This window comes from Aquarana catesbeiana, linkage group LG07 (genome assembly GCF_042186555.1).
Source record: "Aquarana catesbeiana isolate 2022-GZ linkage group LG07, ASM4218655v1, whole genome shotgun sequence".
Taxonomy (NCBI): Eukaryota; Metazoa; Chordata; class Amphibia; order Anura; family Ranidae; genus Aquarana; species Aquarana catesbeiana.
Window position 1 is genome coordinate 160,807,312 of NC_133330.1, and position 23,345 is coordinate 160,830,656.

The following is a 23,345-nucleotide window of genomic DNA, read 5'->3' on the forward strand; positions in this document are numbered from 1 at the left end:
GTAAAGCTGCCCATTCCTCTTGGCAAAAAGCCTCCAGTTCCTGTAAATTCTTGGACTGTCTTGCATGAACTGCACATTTGAGATCGCCCCAGAGTGGCTCAATGATATTGAGGTCAGGAGACTGGTATGGCCACTTCAGAACCTTCACGTTATTCTGCTGTAGCCAATGACAGGTCGACTTGCCTTGTGTTTTGGATCAGTCATGTTGGAATGTCCAAGTCCTATGTGCAGCTTCCTGGCTAATGCATGCAAACGTTCCTCCGGTATTTTTTGATATCATACTGCTTTCATCTTGTTAACAATTTTGACCACATTTCCTGTGCCTTTGTAGCTCACACATCCCCAAAACATCAGCGATCTACCTCCGTACCTTTCATCATAGACCTCGTTGACTCCTCTCCAAATGTAGCGTTTATGGTTGTGGCCAAAAAGCTCAATTTTGGTCTCATCACTCCAAATGACCTTGTGCCAGAAGGTTTGAGGCTTGTCTCGGTGCTGTTTGGTGTATTGTAAGCGTGATACTTTGTGGTATTTGTGTAGTAATGGCTTTCTTCTGGCGACTTGACCATGCACCCTATCTTTCTTCAAGTGCCTCCTTTTTGTGCATCTTGAAACAGCCACACCACTTTTTCAGAGAGTCCTGTATTTCACCTGAAGTTATTTGTGGGTTTTTCTTTGCATCCCGACCAATTTTCCTGGCAGTTGTGGCTGAAATTTTAGTTGATCTACTTGACCTTGCTTTGGTTTCAACAGAACCCCTCATTTTCCACTTCTTGATTAGAGTTTGAACACTGCTGATTGGCATTCTAATTTCCTTGGATAGATTTTTATATTCCTTTCCTGTTTTATACAGTTCAACTACCTTTTCCCGCAGATCCTTTGACAATTCTTTTGCTTTCCTCATGACTCAGAATCCAAAAACGTCAGAGCAGCACTGAATGTAAGATACAAGGGTTGATCGGGAGTCCAGAAATGCATTGACCTTTTATATATACACACACACACACACACTAATTACAAGCAAAGAAATCACAGGTGAGCATGATTACTTTTAATAGCTATTCAATCCCCTTTGTGTCGACTTGTGTGCATGTTATCAGGCCAAAATCACTAGGGTATGTAAACTTTTGATCAGGGTCATTTGGGTAGGTTCTGTTGTGATTATGATTTAAAAAGAGTAAACACAGTTGATTGATAATAAATGGCTTCAGCCAAACACTAACCATGAATGAAAAATGTTTTTTGTGTTATCATTCATATTCTCTGAAAAATGGCCAAGAAATCATAAATTCTGCCAGAGTAAGTAAACTTATGAGCACAACTGTATATAGCGCCATCAATTTACATAAATAAAAGCTGATCATTGTAAGCACCTCTGCCAGTGTTAAATGGTCTGCCTCAACCCTGTAACTGCAAGAGAGATATTCTGTTGCAAAGAAGAAAGCAACCCTAAAAAGGGAAACTACTAAAGCCATCACATCTAAGAATTGGTGAGCTACAATATAATAAATGTTTGCTTTTGGGTTTAATATTGCTGAACTTTGCTGAGCAGAACCCCGGGCAAAAACTTTTTTCCATGTCCTTGTTGCTGATCTCCTACATTCACCATCTTTGCCATCCATGTTCTTCTGAGCTCTGTAGTTCCTCTGCAATAGCCTGCTCAATTTGATGAAAAAAAATGTTATTGCCTGCTGACATCCTGTTTGTAAGACCGCTGGCTTCTATCACTCTCCTAAGCTCAGCCTGCAGTCTGACACACTTAGTCGTAGTTCAATCCACAGCGAGCAGGGAGTTCCATTTCCTGTAGTGGGCGGAGGGGTCTCACAGCCCCTGGTCTGTGCCGCCTATGGAGGTGGAGTTCCCTGCCAGTCTCTGCCAAACCCCCCGCCATCTCCATGCATAGCCTGATCATTATCAGATGACCAGATGACACAGCATGGATCTCTGGCTGTGACAGGTATTGTATGCGAGATCACTGTAATCTCCCGCCAGCATTGTGATTGACAGCACACTGTGCCAATCCAGCGAGAGATTACAGTGATCGGTGTTCTCGCATACAATACCTGTCACAGCCAGAGATCCATTCTGTGTCATCCGGTGATTTGTGCCAACGATCCCACTATGCACTGGTAGGTCACTGATGAGTTGCACTGGGGGGGGGCACCGATGAGTTGCACTGTGGGCCACTGATTGCTGTTAGAACGATCTCAAAACTGCAACAGGAGCAATATTTCTAATACTGAATTATAGCAGACTACAGTGTGTATAATATATAGTTATGGGATGTGACCACAGTTCAGTAATAATTACATAAATAAAGGGCAATATGATTATCTCTTGTTGTTGGTGGAGGGGAGAGAACAGACATGCTTTACATTTATAAGGGGTTGTAACTTAACGCACGGTATGATATGTATGGTTTGCTGGCTGCAGAATGAGTGGTGTGATTTATGTTGAAGTGGGAGAGTTTACATTTACAGGTACAAGCCTAGTGTACCTCCCACATTTACTCCCATCCCAAGGATTCATAGGAAATGTAGTCCGATTACAGTTAGAGAGAGGAGAGGACATGATGCAATCCCTGTTCTAAGAGATCTTCCCTGCCAGAAAAGATAATGCATTTTTTGAATCACAGAGCTGACTTCCTGAAAATTCAGTCAGTCATATCTCATACTGTGGGAAATTTCACAAATGTAATAACTGTTTAGTGTGGGGGGGGGGGGGGGGGTGTACTAATGGGGGATTTTTTGAAAATCCTGGAGGAGTTCTGCTTTAAGATTTCACAGCAGGAAGTTGCTAGATTAAATGGATTACCGGCAGATCAACTTTTTTTGTACTTACAGAAAAGATATACCAGTAGGACTTTGAATTATATATTTTAAAGATCAAAAGGGAATAATAGGAACTAATTGTTCAGATTTATCTACACTGTAACATGCGGTTTTAAAAATATATTTTATATCGTAATAAATGTGATGAGCCCTTGGCCAAGACTAAAACAGAATATTTAAAGCTCAAAACTCAGATAAAAACATTTGATAGTTTATAAAAAAAATAGATTTCACATTACATGGGAAACTTAAAATCTTCACAATTTGTTCTTTTACAATATTGGAAAATAGTGTTTACAGTCCATTTTCTGAAATATTTATATTGACCTGCAATGCAAAAAGCTAAAATTAAAAACTATAGTCATGTGTATGCATTCAAAGTATAGTGTTTGCAATTCTTCGCTATCACATTTACATTTCAATAACTTTATTTACATTAAATAAGTCAACATTTTTATTTTATAATACATATAGCATTTCAATAAGAAAAATAAAACATTATGGCATAAAAAAAAAAACTTACAACCCCAATTCCACACATAATGGGATGCTGGGTAAAATCTACATAAAAAACAGAATGCAATGATTTGGAAATCTCATAAACCCATATTTTACTCACAACAGAAAATAGTAAACATATCAAATGTTTAAACTGAGAATATGTACCATTTTAGGAAAAAATAAGGTATTTTGAAATTGATGGCAGCAAGACGTCTTAAAAAAGTTAGGATGGGGCCATGTTTACCAAGGCGTAGCATCCCTTCATCTTTTAAAATCACTCTAAACGTCTGGGAACTGAAACCAGTTGCTAGGGTTTTGGGAAAGGAATGTTGTACCAATCCTGCCCGATATGGTATATTTTTTTTTAATTCGTATAAAAGAAATATGCATCAGAGTACATCAACAAACATAAGCTCCAACATATGAACGACTAATCAAGAACACTTAGACAGCGATCTCAGAGGAAGTGTTCAATAGAACAATTCAAAAACATGACTGTAGCATATATAGAACTGCTCCCCCCAATGTCAGGGGAGCAAACATCATATTAGCAATGAAACAGTAGAAGACACACATGGTGAGGTAATGCGTTCCGGCAGGTGGAAGACCTTGAATGATCAAAGGGGTTCCATTGATCTATCAATCAGAAATTATAAAGAGCCGGAAGGAGAGAGAAAGGAAGCGGATCAAGGGCAGGGTAAACAGGACGGGGGAAGGGACCTAAAGGAAACAGAAAGGGGGAGGAAGGATCGACAAAGAGGAGGAAAGGGGGGGGTAGGGAGGAGGGGAAGGCCGACGGGGACCCTAGTCATCCCTCTCCCCGGGTATAGCGAGGCATGTGGAAGTTCACCGGGCAGTGGAGCGCTCATCAAGGTAGGCATCAGTATATACAAAATAATTCCAGGCCTTCAAAAGGGGGGGTCAGCATCTCTCCAACGAAGTGGGATGCAGGCCTTCGCGGCGTTTAAGAGTTGCATTGTGAGAGATCTGTATTTTTTAACAGGTCGATTTGTCAAGTGCAATAAACAGGCCGCAGGGTTAGCATGCAGATCGACAGCTGTAAGTTGTTCAATGACAGAGGTTACGTCTTGTCAAAACAGTCGAATTTTAGGACATTCCCAGAAAACGTGGACCATAGTCCCACCCGAAGGACCACAACGCCAACAGGAATCTGGGACCTGGGGGAACATATGGTGAAGCTTGGAGGGGACCCTATACCATCGAGTAAGGATCTTATAACTAGTCTCCTGTACCAGCATGGCAATGGACGACTTGAGAAAAATGGGAGGACCTTTAGTCTTTGGCCAGTTCTTCTCCAGGATGATTCAGGGAGGAATATAGCAAGGAGAGGGAATTACGTATCGGTTCCCCTCTGTGACATAGTGATTCAAAACAAGTGAGCTGGGCGAGAGATGTTAGGGGGAACGGGAACAACGTTGGAGAAAAAAGCGCAGTTGGAAGCTGCTCCAAAAGTCCAGAGGAGGGTGGTCAATAAGATGGGCTAGGTCAGAAGAAGTTAAGGCCCCTGTTGACACGAGGAAGTCCGTCACGTGAGTATAGCCCTGAGCTTTAAGGACGACGAAAATGCCCACCCTGAAGACCGGGAACGATTTCAGGATTACCTGAGATGGGAATCACAGGCAAGGCAATTGGAGAAATGGAGGAGGTTCAAAACATTTCCTGTGCGACCTGTAAAAGTACTGCCTAAGGTAGGATGCACAGACAGTTCTCTAGGTATGGGGGAAGATATCCACGGCCGACTCAAAGCAGTGCCCTGAGAATATTCCAATTCCATGGAGACCCAGAGCTTGGCCTCCCCATGGCAGTGCCAATCAACAATCCTGTTGAGATGTGCAGCCCTGTAGTATGCCCGAATACCTGGAAGAGCAAGACCCCCAGCAACCTTCGATAGTAAGTCTCTGCAGCGTTTGACGTGGTTTCCGGTGCGACCAGACAAATTTCCGGAACTGGGAGCCAGTAGTGCCAAAGAAAAGAGGCGGGAGTTGTATGAGAAGGGCTTGCAGTAGGAAGAGGATCCTAGGGAGCACTGTCATTTTGAAGGGGAATTGCAATGGCTGAACCATGTCAGAGTTAAGGAATGCCAGTGCAAAAAGTCCTCCTTCAGTTGGATAAGGAGTGGCTCAAAATTGGAGTCATACAGTTTAGACAGGTCAGAAGTGATGTTGGTGCCCAAGTATTTAATCGCCATAGCTGCCCACTGGAAAGGAAAAGACTCCAGATCGCATCAAGGTCCGCAGAAATGTTAAGGGCAGAGGATTTCCCAAAGTTTATTTTGAAATGGGACAAAGTCCCATACGCTTGCAGAGCCTTTAGGAGGTTTGGAAGAGGGGTAAGTGGGTCTGTAAGGAAAAAGATCAGGTTGTCGGCGAATGCTGCCACCTTATGGTCCCCTGATGATTTATGATAACCGGTTATGTTAGGATCATCTCTGACCTTGCAGAGAAAGGGCTCCAATGTCAGAATATATATAAGGGGGAAGAGGGGGCAGCCCTGCCTTGTCCCATTCGATATGTCAAAAAACTCAAACCTAGTCTCGTTGACTTTTACAGCCACAGATGGTCTTGAGTAGAGAGCATAAATCCAACTAAGCATGGAGGTCCCAAGGCCAATATGATCCATAGTTGCTCGTATGAAGGACCAGTGAACCCTGTCGAATGCTTTGTCTGCATCCGTTGACAGCAGACCGATATGGTATTCTAACTGCTCAACAGTCCTGGGTCTTTGTCGTATTTTTAGTTCCAAGATGCTCCAAATATTTTCAGTTGGTTAAAGGTCTGGACGGCAGGCAGGCCAGATAAGCACCCAGACTCTACTACAAAGCCATGCTGTTATCACAGATGCAGTTGTGGTTTAGCACTGTCTTGCTGATGTATGCAAGGCCCTCCCTAAAAAAAAAAAAAAAAAAAAAAAAAAAAAAAAATATATGCATATGCTGCTTTAAAAGCTAGATATATCTTTCAGCATTGATGGTGCCCAAGCTGCCCAATACATATGCACTAATGCACCCACATACCATCAGAGACGCAGGCTTTTGAACTGAGTACTGATAATAAGCCGGAAGGTCCCTGTCCTCTTTAGTCCGGGGAACGTGGCACCCATGGTTGCCAGAAAGAACGTCAAATTTCGATTTGTCTGACCACAGAAAAGTTTTCCACTTTGCAACAGACCATTTTAAATGAGCCTTGGCCCAAAGAAGATGGGCAGTGTTTCTGGATTGTGTACAGATAAGGATTCTTCTTTGCATTATGGAGCTTTACCTTGCATTTTTGATTGGCACTGCGAACTGCAAACCCATTCAGTGATATCCATCACAGAATCCAGCCTATTTTTAAAGCTGTGCCATCTGAGGGCACAAAAATCATGGGCATCCAAAATTGTTTTTCGGCCTTGTCCCTTGCTCACAGAGATTTCTTCAGATTCTCAAAATCTTTTGATGACATGATGTACTGTAGATGAGGATTTATTTAGTCTTTTCAATTTTACATTAAGGTCATTATTTTGAAATTGTTTGACAATTTTTAGACATAGCTTCTCACAGATTGGTGAACCTCTGCCCATCTTTACTTTTGAGACACTGAAAAAAAAAAAAAAAAAAAAAACAACTTTCTTAAATTTGTACATTTTCTCTGTTTAAACATTGGATATGTTTTCTTTTTCTATGGTAAATAAAATATGGGTTTATGAGATTTGCAAACCATTGCATTCTGTTTTATGTAGATTTTACACAGCATCCCAACCTTCTTGGAACTGGGCTTGTATATTCTCCCCCACTCAATGTTTGGACTAATCACAAAACAGTACATATTTTAAAAGTTGAACTTTATCAAAAATTACTATTTCAGCTCTGCAAGAAAAATCATTTGGCAGGCTTCCTAGTACAATGACTCTGGTAACAACAATTTCCCCAGTTTTGTCTACCTGCTGTGGCTATTGCCAAGCTCTATTGCGGGGTTACCCTCCTTTTAATGAGTGCTAATCCAGACCTTTTAGCAAGGGGACAGTGACAAAAGCTACTCTGAAAAAAAGAGGTAGATAGATGCACAAATTTAAAGTCTGCAGAGATTTTACAAGCACAGTGGCTTAGTATTTACCACTTCTGTCTTGCAGCTCTAGGATCCTTGGTTCAAATCCCAACCATGACACTAAATGCATGGATTTTGCATGTTCTCTCTGTGTTTGCTCCAGGTAGTTCGGTTTGATCCCACACTCCAAAGACATGCTGGTAGGTTAATGGGAGCTTATCCAACTTGGCCCTTGAACTCATGCACTTTTTAAAAAAATTTCTTCAAAGAGCTTCAGGCCAGGTCCTGACCACAGCCTACCTTTTTGTGTACATATGCTATAGAGCTGGAGTGACCCTACGAACAGTATTTTATAGAAGACATTCACATGCTCCAACATAGGATTGAGAAAGAAGGCTATTCCACCAAAATGCACTGCCATAGTTACCATCTTCCATTACCCAGAAGTGCTGCTTTATTGCCTGGTTGGAGCTATAAGGAGGAGGATGCTACCCGTTTCCATCTAGTGGGTCTGTTGCTCTGTTCTTGGGGGATCCACTGCAGAGTTTATAATCCATCTTCAGCTGCTGCTGGCCACAGAAGATTGACGAACCTTTGGCATCTCTCCCCATAATGTTCTCTCCCACACCAGCTGGACTTTCAGGACACAACTAGACAGGGAAACACAGCCTTTTCTCAGAAGCAGATAAACATACTTTTTTTTAACCCCCTGTAAGTGCATTCTTTAGCAGCTTTCATTTTTATTAAGGGTTTCATTTAACTATTTGGTGTGGCTCCTGTTTCAAGTTCTAATACAAATGTTTTCATATAATGATTACCATTGATGTCAGGGGACTGAAAGTTTGGTAGCTTATAAAACAAGATTGGGCTCTAGTGGTTATTCCTTGAAAAGATCTAAACAGCTCATCCCTATCAGCAATGCTGCCATCAGTCACAGATAATCCTGTCTTTCTTATACCATTTACAATTAACCTGGGTCTGTTTGATGAAAACTTCTGATATGAGGTTCCCCCTTCAATGATGCAAGACCATGTCCATTTTCATAAATTTTGTTAGTGTATATGTTACCTTTATCGAGATCTATTTGCCTGGTGAGAACATGCTAGATTTTTGTGCCCCTCTTTTCTATTTTTTTGTTCAAAGGCTACTATGATATGAGACATGATTCAAACTACGGATATACACCCAAAAAAGAAACTTTCGTATTCTTTAAAAAAAAAAAAAAAAAAAAATTCAAAGTAAATCAAACTGTTATTTTGTAAACAGTGCTCAGCAACTTGACAGTTTATACTCATCACCTATGCAGAGTTTTGTGCTGCAGTGAAGTTCAGAATGCAGCTTGCTGTTTGTCAGTCTAAGGTTCCTAAACGAATGAATGAAAATCTTGCTCAAGACTTTAGTCCCATTTTTTCCATCATTTCTTCATATACTGTCCATGCCATTGCTGCCATGAGGGTTCGGCGTAATGCTCGAGGTAGACCCCCATTAAAGAATCCAGTCAAACCATGATTCTAAAATAAACATCAAATAAATAAAACATTATGCTAAAGAACGGCAGCCAGCTGAATCAAAATCCTTGCTTTAAATGATAGTTTAATCTTGTTTGTTTACCAGGGGCATCTACACCATTTTTGCATCTGTTTTTATATTGTTTAAATTTGCAAAATATAACATACTACCGTCTAACAGTTTCTAAAAGTGTCCAAACTGTTACTATGCAAAATCTTTTTAGCCAGAACACCATAGTGTTGCCTTTGTCTTGAAAGCCTAAATAAACGTAAGCCAGGTAAAAATCTGACTGTACAAATCTTTTTACAATTACCTTTAGATTTACAAAAACCATGTAATATAAGGACCTACATAAACTATTCAATTTAACTGTATCCAATCACAGACTCTTGGATTGCTTTGTTGGAAGATATAAAGAAGATTGTATGTGTGGTGAGCCTATTCCACTGATCCAGAATTATAAACATGTAGCACTTAGGCATTGCTAAAGGACTAAATACTGAACATTATTCTGCTGACATACTGGGTTAGGAAGTTACAGACGATGGGAGAGGTTTTGGAGAAGTCCTGAAGTCGAGCATGGGAGGAGGCGACGAGGGAGCTGGAGAGCAAGATGTCTTAGGAGGAGTGGATTGGACAATTTGGGTAATATCTCGATGTGAAGTTGGTGATGTAGCAGGGGGCAGTGTTATGGATGGCTTTGTATGCTGGGCTAGTGGAAGCCAGTAAAGGGATTGGCAGAGAGGGGCAGCAGCTGCAGATCTGTTAGTAAGGTGCATAAGTATAGCAGCAGCATTTGTGATAGTGATAGACTGAAGGGTTATCTGGTTGCTAAGGAGCAGGCAGACAAGAAAAAAAAAAAAAAAAAAAAAAAAAAAAAATGGAGAGGGGTTTCCCCCCCAGTCCATAACAAGTCCTTATCTGGGCATGCAGCCTGGCAGCGCTCCCCCTCCCCCTCCTTAACCATACCAAGCCACAAAAAAAAAAAAAAAAAAAAAAACAGTAAAGTTGGCACAATTTTTTTGTATAATGTGAAAGATGATGTTACGCCGAGTTAACAGATATCTAACACGTCATGCTTTAAAATTGTGCACACTTGTGGAATGGCAACAAACTACGGTACTTGAAAATCTCCACAAGTGACGCTTTAAAAATGTCTACAGGTTACCTGTTTAGAGTTACAGAGGGGGTCTTGAATTCAAATTATTGCTCTCGCTCTAACGATCGCAGCGATACATGTGTGGTTTGAACACCGTTTACATTTGTGGGTGTGACTTATGTATGCGTTCGCTTCTGCGCGCGAGCGCGGAGGGATAGGGCGCTAAAAAAAAAAAAAAAAAAAAAAAGTCTTATTTATTTTATTTTAACTTATTTTTACACTGCCCCTTTAATTTTTGATCACTTTTATTGCTGTCACAAAGAAAGTAAACTTGTGATAGTAATAGGCAGTGACAGGTACTCTTTATGGAGGAACCCCCAAACATTATATTTATTTAGCAGACACCCTAGGGAATAAAATGGTGGTCATCGCAACTTTTTATCTTGCACAGTATTTGCCCAACAATTTTTCAAAGTTTTTTTTTTTAAAAAAAAAACAGTTTCATGATTTAAAAAATAAAAAAACAGTAAAGTTAGCCCCATTTGTTTATATAATGTGAAAGATGATTTTATGCCGAGTAAATAGATACCCAACATGTCATGCTTTAAAATTGCGCACACTCATGGAATCTCCATAGGCGAAGCTTTGAACGGCGTTTACATATGTGGGCGGGACTAACGCGTGCGTTCGCTTCTGAACGCGAGCTACCGGGGACAGGGGCGTTTTACATTTTTTTTTTTTTTACTTTATTTTTTTAATTTTACTTTCTTTTACAATCATTCGTGACAGGTCCTCTTTATGGAGAGATGCGGGGTCAATAAGACCCCACATCTCTCCTCCAGGCTGGAAAGCATGAGATCGGGAAAAAAAAATCTAATGCTTACCAATCGTTTCGTTTACATCCGCGGCCCGGACGTGACATCATAATGTCGCACCCGGGCCTCCGGCGGTCATAGAGATGACCATCTGGTCCCCGGACATCTCTATGCTCGTCATCTGGCGGCGGCCGATTCTTTCTCCAGGTCCCCGATGGCACAGGAGACCCCGGAGAAGCACCGGATGGTGGCGGGGGGGTGTCCCCTCCCGTCGCCTGTAAGAACGATCAAGTGGCAGAACTGCCACTATGATTGTTCTTATGGTGCACAGAATCACCGGCTGAAAACAAGGATATCTGAATGATGCCTGAACCTGCAGGCATCGTTCAGATATTCTCACTGAAAGTCCAGGACGTCATATGACGTCCTTGGGTGGGAAGTGGTTAATATTCATAGTTTAGAAAATTTAAAGGAGGAAAGGAAATATTAAGAATCTCATGAGATGAGATTACAAAAAAGGTTAAGCAGTAGTGAGTGAACAGTACAGTACACTGTACAGTACAGTGAACATCTATACAGTAAGCTACTGTATAGATGTATCGGCATACAAAATTCATAATAAAAAAGGTGGAAGCTGGCCATCACTACATATTAACCAAGTACTCTAAAACACCTAACTGCTCATTCATAAATACATTCATGGGGGGGAGGGCACAACAGGGGTGCAGTAGAAAGTAATACAACATACCTTGTAGATAGAATAGGCAGCATGACCAGTCCAGCTGTACTTCTCTGGCGAAAGCTGTATACGAGTTTTAATGACATCAGCTGGCTGGGTGCTTATGGATGCAAGGATACCAGCCATGATACCACAACTGAAGTTCATTAGGGGAGTGAAGGTTTGGTCAATATCGCCTGCAGAAAAAAAGACAGACTATATAGTCTAATCTAGAAATCAAAATATCAATATATATCTCTCTCTACAATGTTGTGTTAATACTTATATTTTTTCTAAAATTAAAATGTAATATAGTACTATATTTAATATTCTAATTAAAATAATGTATTAAATGTTCATAGTGCTACCTAATTCCAGACCAGACAGCACATGGATGGCAATCCCATGACATCTAAAAGCATGCACCAGAAAGAGATTAAACATAAAAACATACATTACTATGTGGCTGGGCGGTCCTCAGTGTGATACAGCACCTCATCCCAAAAATCTAATGATAAAGTCAGAGGAAGGGAATATGGGGATTATGACGGTGCCAGGAAAAACACAGTATATTTTTTAAAATAAATAATTTTTATTAAGACATATCATGTATATAGAAAATATAGACAGAAAGATTACAAAATCAAGGTGTGCATAAATGCTAAAAACATATCTGTAGTGAACTTCACAGGGCTTGGCCTCATGGGTGTGACGGCCAATGCGAAGGGTAGGTATTTTAATTATCCGACATGTTTCGCCAGTGTTGGCTTCTTCAGGGATAGGTTGTTAATACCTAGAACGCTACAATAATTCTGTGAAAATGACATAACAATCAGTAGATGTAATCGAATAAATGATACAATAGAAAAGATATCATTTAAATAGATATATATATATATGTTTGCGAGCTGACAGTATAGACTGACCTCCACCACCACCCAAAGGGCACCAAGAGAAAGTCCCCACACAACATCGGGCAGCCCAGAGATCCCCATCCCGAAACAATCACCCAACCAGACATTCTATAGATGGAAATGAGATACCTGCAAGTCACCAGGGGGGGCCCCCACACACCTCCAGCACTAAACCTCCAGCCAAGATCACAATGAGTAGCTGCAGGGGGCAGTAAAAAGGACCTGGCCAAGTATGTATCTAAAGAGGTATAAATTATTTAGAATAAGATCATTTATCATAATGTCATATTTTTCAAAGAAGTCATATAAGTTCCAATAGTTGGTGGAGAAAATTCATTATATGGGACTAAAGAGTCTCCAATTAATGTACTTACAAAAAAGTGCTCTTTAAAGTGAATGGCAGGACACCGATAAGTCCTTCAGCTTAGAGAGAAACTTTAAGCAACAATAGGAGACGTATCTCTATGATTTGCATAAACAGGAGAAGAGTTTATATGCCACTTGTAAGATTATCTGGGGGGGAGAAGGTATAATCACAAAATGCACTTTGGTTGATCTATAGGTAGATTACACCAGCGAAAAGCAAGGTAAGTACACACTTACCATTGAGTAGATATAAAGCGAAATGCTGGGCTAAGTAAAGCCTGCAGCCAGTGATAACACTAGATAGGAAAAACCAAAAAGCAAAAGATAGTAAGAACAAGAAGTAAGTCTATTAAGGCGCCAAGCATTAAGGGTCCATACTAGTACCTACCCAGTCAGGTGGTGGTTGATACGTCGGTGTCCTATAACATCCCTGGCGAGTGTGCTGGCCTGGGATGCCGGCGTTCTTATGCCCCCCACACACGCGCGGCGTCTGACGTCACCGCACGTGTGAGCGGACAAAGGAAGCCACGGCGCATGCGCCCACCGCAAATCCGTCCCGGCCTACAAGATCCAGAAGGCATTGCGGTGGTGTCCATGGTGATGTGATCAACATCACAGACAGGACGCGGTGTCAGACGCCGCATAGAGCGGAGTGATACCTGGAAAAGAATAGAAATTTCCAATGCGTCGTGGCTAAGGTGGGCAGAGGGAATTCCCTAAGCCCTTGGGTGTCCATACAGCTAAGTGTGTCCCCGGTAGGAGGCTAAAAGTACCGGATAAAGTGCATAAACCCCACATCGGGAAGCAGGGACTCAGGGACAATAGAGAAACCAGAAAGGGGATTGAGAGGGAATAAGGGAAGAAAAGGAGAAAAGGAAGGAGATGGGCCGGAAAGTAAAAAGACAGGAGAGGAAAGAAGCAAGGGAGGGGGGGAAAAAGAAGAGAAAGAAGGGGAAGAAGGGGAATGGGAAGGGAAAGAGAAAGCCCGAGCATCCGAGGGCACGGGGACGTCATCGAGGCACATAAAGGGAGAAGGTAAAGGTGGGTGAGAACAGTCCAGGGACATACGTAAAACCCCAAAGAAGCGCCTGCACACAAGGCATGAAATTGGGACAGATTGCAGAAGGAAAAATAAAGAGGGGGGGGGGGGGGGTTTTGTCCCTGGAGTGTGCTCACACAAGTCGCCCTGACAGCTCGCAAAAACCATACATAGGTAATAGTAATAAAGATTCATAAGCTACCAATCAAACAGAGAGGTCAACATATAATTTACAATAATGTACAAGATAATAAAGTAAGTGTCTTAACTGAACATAAATATACCGTGATATATCCCATAATAAGAGAAAGTATATTTTTTTCTCCCAAAGGAAAAAGAAAAGGAAGGGAAAGGGGGAGCTGTGTCCCAATCCAACATAGCCAACTTATGCATGGGGAGGGCTAAAGGGAGGATTATGAAGAAAACACATAAATAAAATAAATGAATACAGTAAAACTTGATATAGTCCACATCACAGAGGAGTTTTTTATAAGAAGGGTTTGAAACTAATATTTTCATTGAGCCCAGGATATCTGGTGGCATCCAAAATGTGTATCCACTTGGTTTCTAACTGTAAAAGTTTCTGGTCAATATCTCCACCCCTTACATGTACAGGGATGTGTTCTAATGCTGTAAATCCTATGACATGGGGATTAAACTCATGATACTGTGCTATATGTCGATTAATAGAGGTAGAAGTCTTCCCTTTCAATAAGGGCTTGATATGGTCTCGAATCCTCACACAAAATTGGCGTTTGGTTTTACCCACATAGTAACTGCCACAGAGGCATGTGGCAAGATATACTACACCAATAGTCTGGCATGTAACTTTATGTTTAATTTTGTATGTTTGACCATTGGGAAGCGGTTTCTCGCATGTATCGTAGATGAACTCACATGTGTCGCAGTGGCCACAAGGAAATGTGCCATGCACAGTTGAAAGACACTCAAGTTTAGATGTATGGTGACTCACCGTGACTTTATCCCTTAGGGATGGAGAGCGACGGTAAGTAATTTGAGGCTGAGACTGAATGTATTTTTTGATGGTATTGTCTGCTGTCAAGAGAGGCCAAAATTTACATAAAATGTCTCTTATTTCCTTGTGATGTTGGGAATATTGGGTTATAACCCGGACAGGCTGGACATCATCCCTATTTTTGGTAGAAAATATCAGTTTTTTACGATCCAATTTTCTAACTTTGTTGAAGGCCTGCTTTAGCAGGTTATGACTGTAACCTCTTCTTTTTAATCTTTCATAAAGTTCATGTGAGGCCTTAAAGAAGTCACCTTCATCCGTACAGTTTCGTCTGATACGCAAGTATTGGCTGTAAGGAATGCTGTTGAGCAATGGTTTGGGATGGGCACTGTCAGCATGTAAAATAGTGTTCCCTGATGTTTCTTTACGAAACAGAGACGAGGAAAGATTTCCTTCAGAGTCCAATCGGATTTCCAGGTCAAGGAAAGTGATCCTTGTCTGGCTACACTCCATTGTGAACTTAAGATTATACGAGTTAACCGCAAGAGTGTCTATAAATCTCGAGAGATGTTCTCGAGTACCTGTCCAAAAGAAAATAATATCGTCTATATACCTGTGCCACGAGATAACGTGGCACAGGAAATCGACCAAGTCATGATTGGAAAAAAGGTCTTTTTCCCACCCCCCCAGGTACAAGTTGGCGTAGGATGGCGCACATTTAGTGCCCATGGCTACGCCTTGTACCTGGAGGAAGTGGGAAGTACCAAATACAAAGTGGTTACGTGTTAGGATAAATTTCAGGAGGTCAACAACAAATTGGTTGTATGCCTCAGAGCTAGGGCCTCTGTCTTGTAGCAGTTTAGAAATGACTTGAGTACCAGTATCATGGGGTATTGTGTTATACAGACTTTCTACATCCAAAGCCACCATCCACGTGTTTCCTGGAAGCTTTAGATTCTCAAGAACACGGAGAAGGTGTACTGTATCCTGTATGTATGAAGGAAGAGCCTGAACATGTGGGCTCAGGTACTTGTCCACCAAAGCACTCGCATTTTCTGTCAAGCTTGAACATCCTGATATAATTGGACGCCCAGGGGGATTTTTTAGAGACTTATGAAGTTTGGGCAAGGCATAGAACGTGGGTATTCTTCCATCTTTGACATTTAGGAATTTCCAGGTGTTAATGTCTATGATTCCCTTCTGGTAAGCAGAAAAGATGAGTTCATAATATTCGCAAGCGTAATTTTCAATAAGTGTACGTGAGATGGGTCTATACCAATCAGGGTTGTCAAGGATGTTGCGGCACATGATTTCATATGCCGCAACATCCATGACAACCACATTACCACCTTTGTCCGCAGGCTTTATAACTAAGCCAGCGTGGTTTTGAAGAGATCTCAAGGCCTGTCTTTGGGCTCCAGACAAATTAGAGGAACGTGAAGTGGAAAAATCGGTATCTCTGATGGTCTTAGTTATTTGTTCAACGAATGCCCAGATGTTGGGATTCGTGGAAAGGTTAGGGAAATTGGTAGATTTGGGTTTGAAGGATAAGGGAGGAGGGAAGGATACTCCAGAGGCAACAATGCCGTGGTCATCAGATTGCCACTCACATTCGTCCTCTGCGCCACCTTCTTCAAGAAGTGTTAACAGGTCTTCGATGGCCTGGATTTCGGCCACCGTGGGAACAGTATTGTCTGAAGCTGAGGCTACCGTAGAAGTAACCATTGTTTTATCAAAAATGACCTTATACATCAATTTTCTTGCAAACAGTTGTATGTCTTTGACAAATCGAAATTTGTCAAATTCTGCTGAAGGACAGAAGGTGAGGCCTAATTGTAAAACTTTTATTTGATGTTTAGTTAAAGGAAAAGACGAGAGATTGACCACATCTAGGTCAAGGGTATTAGATACAGAAGTAGTAGGGGCTACAGAGTTGGGCTCTGGGTTGAGTCCAAGGCTTGGGATAAAAAAATAGGAGCTAGCTTGGGATCAATCGACTGGGATGCTGTGGGAAACATAGTAGTTAAAGTAGGTTCACTTACCCGTCTTGCCATAGAAACAGGGAGTGCAGGTGGTGCCGGAGTGGTGATAGGAAGTGCTGAGTGAGAGGTACGAGTGGAGGTGAGTGGTGGTCGTGGTAGTGCTCGTGTGAGTGGGGTGGAAGTGCTCGTGGTTTTAGGTCGGGCCCCTAGGGGCTTAGTAGAGTGCGTAGTTCCAAAAGTGCGTCGAATAGAATCTGTAGAGGAAGTAGGTAGATCATTCTTTCTTTTTTTAGGAATTCCATCTTGTGAAAGCTCGCGATAGATGGTAGATGAGCTGGAGGAAAAGGAGGTAGAAAAAACATTAGGTACTTCAGTATTGTTTTTAGGTACATTATCCGGATTAGATTTGGTGAAAGGTTTTTTGGGGGTATTTCCATCCCATCTATAGGCGTAGCCATTGGTATGGGCGAGTTTGTCCCGCAGAAACTTGTTTTCTTTGGCATTAATTATGTCTATTGTGTATTCCTCGAGGTGAGCGCGGAGGTCCTTCTCCCTCTGGGCAAATCTCGAGGAGGCTACATCTGCCGCCCGATCCACAAGCCATTCGTTAATAGAGACATCCAGAACTGCCAATTCCTTGTCATATTCCTCACAAAGCGTACGAATCATATTAAAAGAGCACATTTGTAAGTTATCTTCCCAAATCTTTTTAAGGGGGTCAGTGATTTTTTTGATATTGGGGAATATCTGGATTCTAAGTCCCCAGGGGACAATCTGATTCTCAACGTATTTTTCAAAGTAAGTTTTGTGCCAATAGACACGAACCTTCTTTTCCAACAAACGTTGCAATCTAATAAAGTATTTATCTAGCTCAGTGTCGGAGACATTTGAGAAAAATGTCTCCGACACTGAGCTAGATAAATACTTTATTAGATTGCAACGTTTGTTGGAAAAGAAGGTTCGTGTCTATTGGCACAAAACTTACTTTGAAAAATACGTTGAGAATCAGATTGTCCCCTGGGGACTTAGAATCCAGATATTCCCCAATATCAAAAAAATCACTGACCCCCTTAAAAAGATTTGGGAAGATAACTTACAAATGTGCTCTTTTAATATGATTCGTACGCTTTGTGAGGAATATGACAAGGAATTGGCAGTTCTGGATGTCTCTATTAACGAATGGCTTGTGGATCGGGCGGCAGATGTAGCCTCCTCGAGATTTGCCCAGAGGGAGAAGGACCTCCGCGCTCACCTCGAGGAATACACAATAGACATAATTAATGCCAAAGAAAACAAGTTTCTGCGGGACAAACTCGCCCATACCAATGGCTACGCCTATAGATGGGATGGAAATACCCCCAAAAAACCTTTCACCAAATCTAATCCGGATAATGTACCTAAAAACAATACTGAAGTACCTAATGTTTTTTCTACCTCCTTTTCCTCCAGCTCATCTACCATCTATCGCGAGCTTTCACAAGATGGAATTCCTAAAAAAAGAAAGAATGATCTACCTACTTCCTCTACAGATTCTATTCGACGCACTTTTGGAACTACGCACTCTACTAAGCCCCTAGGGGCCCGACCTAAAACCACGAGCACTTCCACCCCACTCACACGAGCACTACCACGACCACCACTCACCTCCACTCGTACCTCTCACTCAGCACTTCCTATCACCACTCCGGCACCACCTGCACTCCCTGTTTCTATGGCAAGACGGGTAAGTGAACCTACTTTAACTACTATGTTTCCCACAGCATCCCAGTCGATTGATCCCAAGCTAGCTCCTATTTTTTTATCCCAAGCCTTGGACTCAACCCAGAGCCCAACTCTGTAGCCCCTACTACTTCTGTATCTAATACCCTTGACCTAGATGTGGTCAATCTCTCGTCTTTTCCTTTAACTAAACATCAAATAAAAGTTTTACAATTAGGCCTCACCTTCTGTCCTTCAGCAGAATTTGACAAATTTCGATTTGTCAAAGACATACAACTGTTTGCAAGAAAATTGATGTATAAGGTCATTTTTGATAAAACAATGGTTACTTCTACGGTAGCCTCAGCTTCAGACAATACTGTTCCCACGGTGGCCGAAATCCAGGCCATCGAAGACCTGTTAACACTTCTTGAAGAAGGTGGCGCAGAGGACGAATGTGAGTGGCAATCTGATGACCACGGCATTGTTGCCTCTGGAGTATCCTTCCCTCCTCCCTTATCCTTCAAACCCAAATCTACCAATTTCCCTAACCTTTCCACGAATCCCAACATCTGGGCATTCGTTGAACAAATAACTAAGACCATCAGAGATACCGATTTTTCCACTTCACGTTCCTCTAATTTGTCTGGAGCCCAAAGACAGGCCTTGAGATCTCTTCAAAACCACGCTGGCTTAGTTATAAAGCCTGCGGACAAAGGTGGTAATGTGGTTGTCATGGATGTTGCGGCATATGAAATCATGTGCCGCAACATCCTTGACAACCCTGATTGGTATAGACCCATCTCACGTACACTTATTGAAAATTACGCTTGCGAATATTATGAACTCATCTTTTCTGCTTACCAGAAGGGAATCATAGACATTAACACCTGGAAATTCCTAAATGTCAAAGATGGAAGAATACCCACGTTCTATGCCTTGCCCAAACTTCATAAGTCTCTAAAAAATCCCCCTGGGCGTCCAATTATATCAGGATGTTCAAGCTTGACAGAAAATGCGAGTGCTTTGGTGGACAAGTACCTGAGCCCACATGTTCAGGCTCTTCCTTCATACATACAGGATACAGTACACCTTCTCCGTGTTCTTGAGAATCTAAAGCTTCCAGGAAACACGTGGATGGTGGCTTTGGATGTAGAAAGTCTGTATAACACAATACCCCATGATACTGGTACTCAAGTCATTTCTAAACTGCTACAAGACAGAGGCCCTAGCTCTGAGGCATACAACCAATTTGTTGTTGACCTCCTGAAATTTATCCTAACACGTAACCACTTTGTATTTGGTACTTCCCACTTCCTCCAGGTACAAGGCGTAGCCATGGGCACTAAATGTGCGCCATCCTACGCCAACTTGTACCTGGGGGGGTGGGAAAAAGACCTTTTTTCCAATCATGACTTGGTCGATTTCCTGTGCCACGTTATCTCGTGGCACAGGTATATAGACGATATTATTTTCTTTTGGACAGGTACTCGAGAACATCTCTCGAGATTTATAGACACTCTTGCGGTTAACTCGTATAATCTTAAGTTCACAATGGAGTGTAGCCAGACAAGGATCACTTTCCTTGACCTGGAAATCCGATTGGACTCTGAAGGAAATCTTTCCTCGTCTCTGTTTCGTAAAGAAACATCAGGGAACACTATTTTACATGCTGACAGTGCCCATCCCAAACCATTGCTCAACAGCATTCCTTACAGCCAATACTTGCGTATCAGACGAAACTGTACGGATGAAGGTGACTTCTTTAAGGCCTCACATGAACTTTATGAAAGATTAAAAAGAAGAGGTTACAGTCATAACCTGCTAAAGCAGGCCTTCAACAAAGTTAGAAAATTGGATCGTAAAAAACTGATATTTTCTACCAAAAATAGGGATGATGTCCAGCCTGTCCGGGTTATAACCCAATATTCCCAACATCACAAGGAAATAAGAGACATTTTATGTAAATTTTGGCCTCTCTTGACAGCAGACAATACCATCAAAAAATACATTCAGTCTCAGCCTCAAATTACTTACCGTCGCTCTCCATCCCTAAGGGATAAAGTCACGGTGAGTCACCATACATCTAAACTTGAGTGTCTTTCAACTGTGCATGGCACATTTCCTTGTGGCCACTGCGACACATGTGAGTTCATCTACGATACATGCGAGAAACCGCTTCCCAATGGTCAAACATACAAAATTAAACATAAAGTTACATGCCAGACTATTGGTGTAGTATATCTTGCCACATGCCTCTGTGGCAGTTACTATGTGGGTAAAACCAAACGCCAATTTTGTGTGAGGATTCGAGACCATATCAAGCCCTTATTGAAAGGGAAGACTTCTACCTCTATTAATCGACATATAGCACAGTATCATGAGTTTAATCCCCATGTCATAGGATTTACAGCATTAGAACACATCCCTGTACATGTAAGGGGTGGAGATATTGACCAGAAACTTTTACAGTTAGAAACCAAGTGGATACACATTTTGGATGCCACCAGATATCCTGGGCTCAATGAAAATATTAGTTTCAAACCCTTCTTATAAAAAACTCCTCTGTGATGTGGACTATATCAAGTTTTACTGTATTCATTTATTTTATTTATGTGTTTTCTTCATAATCCTCCCTTTAGCCCTCCCCATGCATAAGTTGGCTATGTTGGATTGGGACACAGCTCCCCCTTTCCCTTCCTTTTCTTTTTCCTTTGGGAGAAAAAAATATACTTTCTCTTATTATGGGATATATCACGGTATATTTATGTTCAGTTAAGACACTTACTTTATTATCTTGTACATTATTGTAAATTATATGTTGACCTCTCTGTTTGATTGGTAGCTTATGAATCTTTATTACTATTACCTATGTATGGTTTTTGCGAGCTGTCAGGGCGACTTGTGTGAGCACACTCCAGGGACAAAACCCCCCCCCCCCCTCTTTATTTTTCCTTCTGCAATCTGTCCCAATTTCATGCCTTGTGTGCAGGCGCTTCTTTGGGGTTTTACGTATGTCCCTGGACTGTTCTCACCCACCTTTACCTTCTCCCTTTATGTGCCTCGATGACGTCCCCGTGCCCTCGGATGCTCGGGCTTTCTCTTTCCCTTCCCATTCCCCTTCTTCCCCTTCTTTCTCTTCTTTTTCCCCCCCTCCCTTGCTTCTTTCCTCTCCTGTCTTTTTACTTTCCGGCCCATCTCCTTCCTTTTCTCCTTTTCTTCCCTTATTCCCTCTCAATCCCCTTTCTGGTTTCTCTATTGTCCCTGAGTCCCTGCTTCCCGATGTGGGGTTTATGCACTTTATCCGGTACTTTTAGCCTCCTACCGGGGACACACTTAGCTGTATGGACACCCAAGGGCTTAGGGAATTCCCTCTGCCCACCTTAGCCACGACGCATTGGAAATTTCTATTCTTTTCCAGGTATCACTCCGCTCTATGCGGCGTCTGACACCGCGTCCTGTCTGTGATGTTGATCACATCACCATGGACACCACCGCAATGCCTTCTGGATCTTGTAGGCCGGGACGGATTTGCGGTGGGCGCATGCGCCGTGGCTTCCTTTGTCCGCTCACACGTGCGGTGACGTCAGACGCCGCGCGTGTGTGGGGGGCATAAGAACGCCGGCATCCCAGGCCAGCACACTCGCCAGGGATGTTATAGGACACCGACGTATCAACCACCACCTGACTGGGTAGGTACTAGTATGGACCCTTAATGCTTGGCGCCTTAATAGACTTACTTCTTGTTCTTACTATCTTTTGCTTTTTGGTTTTTCCTATCTAGTGTTATCACTGGCTGCAGGCTTTACTTAGCCCAGCATTTCGCTTTATATCTACTCAATGGTAAGTGTGTACTTACCTTGCTTTTCGCTGGTGTAATCTACCTATAGATCAACCAAAGTGCATTTTGTGATTATACCTTCTCCCCCCCAGATAATCTTACAAGTGGCATATAAACTCTTCTCCTGTTTATGCAAATCATAGAGATACGTCTCCTATTGTTGCTTAAAGTTTCTCTCTAAGCTGAAGGACTTATCGGTGTCCTGCCATTCACTTTAAAGAGCACTTTTTTGTAAGTACATTAATTGGAGACTCTTTAGTCCCATATAATGAATTTTCTCCACCAACTATTGGAACTTATATGACTTCTTTGAAAAATATGACATTATGATAAATGATCTTATTCTAAATAATTTATACCTCTTTAGATACATACTTGGCCAGGTCCTTTTTACTGCCCCCTGCAGCTACTCATTGTGATCTTGGCTGGAGGTTTAGTGCTGGAGGTGTGTGGGGGCCCCCCCTGGTGACTTGCAGGTATCTCATTTCCATCTATAGAATGTCTGGTTGGGTGATTGTTTCGGGATGGGGATCTCTGGGCTGCCCGATGTTGTGTGGGGACTTTCTCTTGGTGCCCTTTGGGTGGTGGTGGAGGTCAGTCTATACTGTCAGCTCGCAAACATATATATATATATCTATTTAAATGATATCTTTTCTATTGTATCATTTATTCGATTACATCTACTGATTGTTATGTCATTTTCACAGAATTATTGTAGCGTTCTAGGTATTAACAACCTATCCCTGAAGAAGCCAACACTGGCGAAACATGTCGGATAATTAAAATACCTACCCTTCGCATTGGCCGTCACACCCATGAGGCCAAGCCCTGTGAAGTTCACTACAGATATGTTTTTAGCATTTATGCACACCTTGATTTTGTAATCTTTCTGTCTATATTTTCTATATACATGATATGTCTTAATAAAAATTATTTATTTTAAAAAATATACTGTGTTTTTCCTGGCACCGTCATAATCCCCATATTCCCTTCCTCTGACTTTATCATAAAAA

At 41.8% G+C, this 23,345-nt stretch overlaps 1 protein-coding gene across 3 annotated transcripts in view; it reads right to left on the bottom strand.

Moving 5' to 3' along the window:
* Nucleotides 1-3,030: 3,030 nt before the first annotated feature.
* SLC25A38 (solute carrier family 25 member 38) overlaps nucleotides 3,031-23,345 on the bottom strand; it is a 95,516-nt gene continuing 75,201 nt past the window's right edge. Inside the window, exons 5-7 of one of the 3 annotated variants that reach the window (XR_012235299.1) lie at nucleotides 11,547-11,713; nucleotides 8,674-8,886; nucleotides 7,891-8,025 (exon numbers count right to left, since the gene is read on the bottom strand). Coding sequence is in view for 2 of the 3 variants with exons in the window: in XM_073592807.1 (XP_073448908.1) it covers nucleotides 7,864-8,025; nucleotides 11,547-11,713 (329 nt within the window). In the remaining variant the exon portion in view is untranslated. Of the gene's footprint in view, nucleotides 8,887-11,546; nucleotides 11,714-23,345 lie in introns of all 3 variants that reach the window. The other 2 variants (XM_073592807.1, XM_073592808.1) reach the window with 2 other exon arrangements.